We start from the raw sequence: 8310 nt of genomic DNA, 5'->3' as shown, positions 1-8310 counted from the left end.
TTCGGATTAGGGAAGAAACAAGGATTTTTGGGGTTTGAAACTAAAATTTAAGAGTTAAAATCGTCAAAAACTTAATGAAAAAGGAAGGTTTTAGGTCAAAAATCACTTACCCAACACTTTGCCTCGAAAATCTCTTCTCAAATCACCTCAAGGAGTTCAAGAACTCAAACAAATGTTGAAAAAATATTGAAATGGGAAGAAAGGGGCATTTTCTGCCCAAAAAGTTATTGTTCACGCGTGGTACTGTTCACGCATGTTTTGTACAAATTTACAAAAATCACCCTCAAGGTCATTACAATATCCACCACTAAAAAGGATGTTCGTCCTCGAACATAAGATAAAATAAAGTACCTGGGGTCTCAAAAAGCTGAGGGTATCGAGCCTGCATATCAGACTCTAACTCCCAAGTCGCCTCCTCAGCAGGCCGATGCTGCCACTGCACCTTGACCGAAGCGACCTCCTTGGTCCTGAGTCTACGAAGCCGCCTATCTAGAATAACTGTCGGCTCCTCCTCATAAGTCAAATCCGGACTCAACTCTACCGCATCGTAAGAAATCACATGAGACTCATCCGGTATGTACTTGCGAAGAATGGAAACATGAAACACCGGATGGACAGCTGACAATTTAGGGGGTAAGGCCAACTTATACGCCACTCCACCTACTCTCCTCAGGATTTCAAACGGGCCAACAAACCTTGGGCTAAGCTTGCCCTTCTTTCCGAACCTCATCACACCCTTCATGGGCGATATTTTAAGCCACACGCAATCACCCACCATGAACTCTAAGGGACGAACCCTCCTATCAGCATAACTCTTCTGACGACTCTGAGCTGTCAATAGTCGACCCTGAATCAAACGTACCCGCTCCACAGCATCCCTAAGTAAGTCAGTATCCAATGCATCAACCGCAACAGAATCAAACCATCCAATGGGTGATCGACACCTACGACCATACAATGCCTCAAATGGTGCCATTTGAATGCTGGAGTGATAATTGTTATTATAGGCAAACTCTGCTAAGGGCAAGTGTTGGTCCCATCGGGCACCAAAATCAATCACACAGGCCCTAAGCATATCCTCTAATACCTGAATAGTCCGTTCAGACTGACCATCGGTTTGGGGATGAAATGCTGAACTCATCTCTAGTCGCGTACCCAAACCACGCTGTAATGCCTTCCAAAAGTGAGAGGTGAACACTGAACCCCGATCCGATACAATAGAGATAGGCACCCCATGCAGCCTAACAATCTCACGAAGATAGATCCTAGCTAACTGATCCGCATTGTAGCTAGTCTTCACCGGAAGGAAATGGGTTGATTTGGTCAATCGATCCACAATCACCCAGACAGAGTCATACTTACCCAATGCCATGGGTAATCCAGACACGAAGTCCATAGTGATACGCTCCCATTTCCACTCAGGAATGGGCATCCTTTGCATAGGACCATCCGGTTTCTGATGCTCATACTTCACTTGTTGGCAATTTAGACACTTAGCCACAAAATCAATAATGTCTCTCTTTATGCCACACCACCAATAGTGTTGTTTCAAGTCATGAAACATCTTTGCCACTCCCGGGTGAATCGAATACTTGGAACAATGAGCCTCCTCTAATATCATACGTACCCATTCACTAACCTTGGGCACACAAATGCGACCATTAATCCTCAAAACTTCTTCCTGATCAAGAGAGGCTGATTTTGCTTCACCACTCAACACTTTGTCTCGAATGGCCCTCAACTTTTCATCTTCAAATTGGTGTGTACGAATCTGGTCCATCAAAGTAGACCTAGCCTCCACAAATGCCAAAATACCATGATGTGTAGAAATATCCAGTCGGACCAACTGTCTAGACAATGACTGAACCTCCAATGCCAAAGGCCTCTCCACAGCCTTAAGAAAGGCCAAACTACCCATGCTAGATGCTTTGCGACTCAGGGCATCCGCTACCACATTAGCTTTCCCCGGATGATAAAGTATGGTAATGTCATAGTCTTTCAATAACTCTAACCACCTACGCTGCCGCATGTTCAAATTCGGCTGAGAAAAGATATACTTAAGGCTACGTTGGTCAGTATAGACCTCGCAATGCACTCCATAGAGATAATGCCTCCACAACTTCAGAACAAACACCACTGCTGCTAACTCTAAGTCGTGGGTAGGATAGTTCTTCTCATGTACCTTCAACTGACGAGAAGCATAAGCTATAACTCTACCTTTTTGCATCAATACACCACCCATGCCGACTCCCGAAGTATCACAAAACACAATAAATGCCACGCCCTCCTCGGGTAAGGCTAGAATAGGTGCTGAAGTCAATAATTCCTTGAGCTTTTGAAAGCTCGCCTCACACTCATCAGTCCACTGAAATGCCACGGTCTTTTGAGTTAGCCTAGTCAATGGGGCTGCAATAGAAGAGAATCCTTGAACAAACCGACGATAGTAGCCTGCCAACCTAATAAAACTCCGAATCTCGGTAACCGAAGTAGGCCTAACCCAATCACGAACCGCTGCAACTTTGGCTGGATCAACCATAATACCATCCTTGGTCACTATATGACCCAAGAATGTCACGGACTCAAGCCAAAACTCACATTTGGAGAATTTTGCATACAACTTCTCCTCTCTCTCAATCTCTGAAGGACTGTCCTCAGGTGCCTAACATGATCCGCCTCATTCTTGGAATAAACCAAGATGTCATCAATAAACACGATCGCAAACGAGTCCAAATAAGGTCGAAATACCCGGTTCATCAACTCCATAAAAGCAGCTGGGGCATTAGTCAACCCAAAGGACATAACCACAAACTCATAATGCCCATAACGAGTCCTGAATGCAGTCTTCGGGATGTCAGATTCTCGAACTCTCAACTGATGGTAACCCGACCTCAAATCAATCTTTGAGAACACCGATGAGCCTTGAAGCTGGTCAAATAAATCATCAATGCGAGGGAGAGGATACTTGTTCTTGATAGTGACTTTGTTCAACTGTCGATAGTCAATACACATCCTCATAGTACCATCTTTCTTCTTCACAAATAAAACCGGTACACCCCACGGTGATACACTAGGTCTAATAAACCCTTTCTTTAATAAATCTTCCAATTGTTCTTTCAACTCTTTCAATTCTGCCGGAGCCATCCGATAAGGAGAAATAGAGATGGGTTTAGTGTCATGCTCCAAATCAATCACAAAATCGATATCACGATCAGGAGGAACTCCCGGCAAGTCTGTAGGAAATACATCCATAAACTCTCTCACCACCCTCGTAGTCTCTATATGAGATGACTCCGTGGTGAGATCACGTACATGAGCCAAATAAGACAAACAACCCTTATCCATCAAGCGACGAGCACGAATATAAGATATCACCCCCTTAGGATATGAACTCGGATTACCCTTCCATACTAAGCTAGGTAAACCGGGATAAGCTAAGGTCCGGTCTTTGCATAACAATCTAATATAGCATGATAAGGAGATAACCAGTCCATACCCAATATCACATCAAAATCAAGCATGTCTAATAAAATCAAGTCTGCACGGGTCTCTCTACCCGAAAATATCACCAAACATCCCTTGTATACCCGATCCACTACTAAAGATTCACCTATTGGGGTAGAAATAGTAATAGGCACAATAAGGGACTCACTCACATAATCAATACCCACATCAAAATAAGTCGACACATAAGAATAGGTAGACCCTGGGTCAAATAATACTGAAGCAGAACGATGGCAAACTGGAACAATACCTGTAATAACTGCATCAGAGGCTTCTGCCTCATATCTACCCGATATAGCATAGCATAACTGACGGTCACCCTTAGCCTGCGAACCACCACGAGCACCACCTCGTACTCTACCCCTAGCACCATAGGTGCCACCTCTAGTATTCTGCGAAGAACCTCGAACAGTTGGAGCATCTATAGAACGAACAACTGGTGCCCCAGGCCATCCATTAGAAGGAGCACGTTTGGGGCAATCTTGGGCCTTATGCCCAAACTCATCACACACATAACAACCTCGAGGACCTGAACTCCGTGGGAATAACTAGAAGTGTTAAAAAGACCTCCGGAGCTCGAAGAACCCTGAATAGCTGCCTGGACTGGTCTGCCCTGATAACCATGGGTTCCTGAACCCGAATATTCTCTACCCTAGGAGGAATGATTGCTAAATTGACCCTGCCGACGGAACCTCTTGGCCCCGCTCTGTCTAGCACGTCGGATACTCTCTATCATCCTGGCATGATCAATAATACTCTGAAACGTACCCCCAGACAGTACAAAAGAGGTTGTAGCCTCCTGGAGATAACCGGCGAATCCCTTCACTAGTTTGCGAATCCGCTCGAACTCGGTGGGAATACTCGACATAGCATAACGAGATAACTCATGGAAGCGAGTCTCGTACTCAAATACAGATAGGGAGCCCTGCTCCAGTCTGTCAAACTCATCCCTACGCTGATCACGAAGGCTATATGGCACAATTCTCTCAAGGAACACCTCAGTAAACTGTTCCCAACTCATCATAGGAGAACCAATAGGTCTACGAGCAAGAACTGACCTCCACCATTCTTTGGCCACTCCCGCAAATTGATATGAAGTGTAAGCAACTCCATGTGCCTCTAAAATGCCTAGGTTGAACAACCTATCTTGACACTCAGTCAAAAAGTCATAGGCTTTTTCTTCGGCTTTACCATCAAACCTTGGAGGTGCCAATCAAACGAACCTCTCGAAACTCTTCTGCTCAGCTACCGACATGGCAGCATTAGCAGAAACTGGCGGAGCTGCAAATCTCGGAGGTGCAATAGAAGGCATTGAAGATGAACCAGGAGTCTGAAATCCTACACTAGGCCCCTGAACTGGCGGTGTAGCACCAACTGTGATAGGAGAACCTATAGTACCTGAAATAATACCAGAGGTAGGAGCACCATCCAGTCTAGCCAATAATCGAACAAATAGCTCCTGAAACATCGGAGTACTATCGGGAACCACAGGAGGCTGGGATGGCCTCTGCTCCTCAGTCTTCTGCTCTAAGTCATCCTCATGCTCATACATGGGCTCAGGTGATAGCTCTCTAGCTCGTCCACGAGTAGGTGCCGCTCCCCTTGCTCGGCCTCGTCCCCTGACTCCACCACGTCCTCTACCTCGCCCGCGTAGTGGGGCTCGAGCAGCAGGTGCATCCTCACCCTCAGTAATTGTGGCTCTAGTCCTCACCATCTGCGCAGAAATATGTCGTTATAAATATGTCGTTAATCATGCCTAGACTAACATACTATTCCCCGGGATATTTACAAAGCGTCCCATAAAGTTTTTGAAAAAAATTGACCGCAATTCATACCACCAAAATATTAATGGGCTAACACAAATGAAAAATGAAAAATTAAAAAATCACCTAATTCCACTTAATTGACCCCTAAATGCGGAAAATATGCAATGGATTGAGCCGAGACTACACGTACTTCTCCCCTAGTATTTATAGAAATTCCCATAAAGATCTCGGAAAAAAATTGACTTGAAGCCACACCACCAAAATATAAATGGGTTAACACTTACGAAAAATGAGAACAATGCCTAATTACACATGAGTGGCCCCTTAATGCTATAGATATGTCGTGGATCGTGTTGTGTCTATACTTACTCCTCTAGGTTCTTACGGTGGATTCCATAAAGGTTTCGATAAAAAATTAATCGAAAGCAATACCATAAAAATATTAATGAGCTAACACATGAAAAATAATACAATTGTCTAATTCCGAAAGAGTGGCGCATAGATGCTATAAATATGGTGTGGATCATGTCGAGGCTACAAGTACTGCTCCTCCTGGAATTTACAGAGGGTACCATAAAGATACTATAAAAGAATTGATCGGAAGACATACCACCAAAAGAATAATAGACTAACACAAACGAAAAATGAGAAAATCATCTAATTCAGTTTGAGTAGCCCCTAAATGCTACAAATATACCATGGATCATGCTGAGGCTACATGTAATGCACCCTCCCCCCGGGTATACTTATGGAGGGTACCATAAAGGGTTCCAAAAAAATTAACCCGAAGTCATACCACTAAAATATTAATTGGCTAACACACACAATAATGAGAAAATTGTCTAAAGCCGCTTGAATGACACCTAAATGCTATGAATATATCGTGGATCATGCCAAGACAATACTTATTTGTCACGACCCAAAAACTGAGGTCATGATGGCACACATCTCAAAACCCAATCTGATGTGTAACCCTAAAAATAAAATTCATACAAGACTCCCAAAGGGGAAAGTGATTCCACGATTTAAATAAAAAGAAAAAAAAACAATGAAGAAATTATCCCAAAACCTGGTGTCATAAGTATAAAGAGCATCTAATACAAGGTTCGAATCTGAAGATACAATATAAGTCTCTGAATGATACAAAAGACTGAAAAATAAAGATAGACTAGTGACGATCCGAATTCTGGGACCTCACCACTAATCTGAGAATTACACAATCTGCTAGAATATTAACTGCCACGTGGGGTACCCCGACTAGTATCTGCATCATAAAGGGACACAGAAGTAGGGGTGAGTACAATTCACATGTACTCAGTAGGTTTTAGCTGACTGAGTATAAGGAATTAATCAAACCTATGAAATAAACTAAGGAACGCTTCCACCTGCATATAGAAAAGTCCCACTTCGGCATCGGTGCCGCCAGTTTATATATATAGTGGCACGAATAAAGTATAATAACAACTCATAATCACAATTAATCAAATAATTCAAGCAGCACAAATGTCAATGCAATGCAATGCAATATGATGATGCAATGATGTGGTGGTACGGTGGAATCAAGACTGTCGCACAGCCTGTCGTATAAACCTGCCGAGCTGTGCTACCAAGCAGGACCCATGGGGGTCTCGCAGACCATATACCTCAATCACAATATCTCATTATCCTTGCCACCTCCTCGTGGTCAAGGGATCACAATGCATCCACTACCCTGCCGAAAAATTGCCTCGGTCAGGGACTCAAGATACAAAGGTTTAAAGGTGTTTCATTTTCTTTCTCAAATAGAATTTCCATATTTCTCAACTTCCCATGTTTCATGATGTGATGAATGAGGATGAATGCATCAAAACACATATGCATGGAAGTAATAATCAACTCACATGTGGTATAATGTTCAAAGTTCTCAAAACTTAACCTACACATGATGTTCACCCTCAATAAATAGTAACGGGAAGAACACACTTTCATTTAAATATTCACCCCTTTCTCAACAATATTTCAATACTCAAGTATGCTCAAAACCCCCAACTCAATCTCTCAGGCGGCATCACAAGTCAAATAATATACTCAAGCCTCTCTCTTAGGCAAATCATAATTCACATGCTCTCAAAGCAAATAAGATAACAAATAAGGCCCCCACACGGGCTATGTAATACAAATAAACCCCATCACGGCAACACATTAATAAATAAGCCTCCACACGGACATCATAATATATATAACATTCTCCACTCATACTACAACCCCATCCCAAAGTCTATAACATATGAATGACTAATTACCCTATCTCAATCTCAAAGAAAGATAGCCAAACCTACCTCAATTGCTGAAACCGCACTCAAATACCTCCATCGGACAAGCAAATCTCGAATTCAGCGCCCGGAATGACAACCCACTATCAACAATGAAACATACACGTCACAAGGAGTCCAATGACACCCATATTGATAGGTTTCGGAACCGGGGGTAAAATGGTCCAAAAATTAACTATCGAAAAGGGTCAAATCTGTAAATTTATTGAACAATCCCATTCTATTGGTAATAAGGAACTCATGGTTGAAAAACCCATAAATATAGAGCTCAAAACGAGTTGGAAATCACAATTTTCCTTAAATTCGGATTAGGGAAGAAACAAGGATTTTTGGGGTTTGAAACTAAAATTTAAGAGTTATGTTTTGTACAAATTTACAAAAATCACCCTCAAGGTCATTACATTATTACTCCCCTGACTACTTATGGAGAATCCCATAAAGGTTTTGGATAAAAAAAGACCGAAAGTCATCCCACCAAAATATTCATAGGCTAACACGCATGAAAAATGAGAAAATCACTTAAATCCGCTTGAGTGGCTCCTAAATCATATAAATATGTCATGGATCATGTCAAGGCTACATATACTGATCTATAGGTACTTACGGAGGGTCCTGTAAAGGTTTTGAAAAAAATTGATCAGAAATCATACCATCAAAATATTCATTGGTTAACACACACGAAAAATTAAAAAATCATCTAATCCGCTTGAATTGCCCCTAATTACTTTAAA

At 42.4% G+C, this 8310-nt stretch overlaps 1 protein-coding gene across 1 annotated transcript; it reads right to left on the bottom strand.

The window, feature by feature from the left end:
- Window positions 1-361: 361 nt before the first annotated feature.
- On the bottom strand, window positions 362-5215 carry LOC129898954 (uncharacterized; the record flags this gene model as incomplete). Its single annotated transcript, XM_055973679.1, has 3 exons — window positions 5052-5215; window positions 4927-4960; window positions 362-826 (listed from the first exon to the last, which is right to left on the bottom strand). Coding segments are annotated over exons 1-3 (663 nt in total), but the record flags the coding sequence as incomplete, so codon positions are not given.
- Window positions 5216-8310: the final 3095 nt, after the last annotated feature.

The sequence above is a fragment of the Solanum dulcamara genome, chromosome 8, assembly GCF_947179165.1.
Source record: "Solanum dulcamara chromosome 8, daSolDulc1.2, whole genome shotgun sequence".
Lineage (NCBI taxonomy): Eukaryota > Viridiplantae > Streptophyta > Magnoliopsida > Solanales > Solanaceae > Solanum > Solanum dulcamara.
This window is presented reverse-complemented; position numbering and strand designations above follow the sequence as displayed.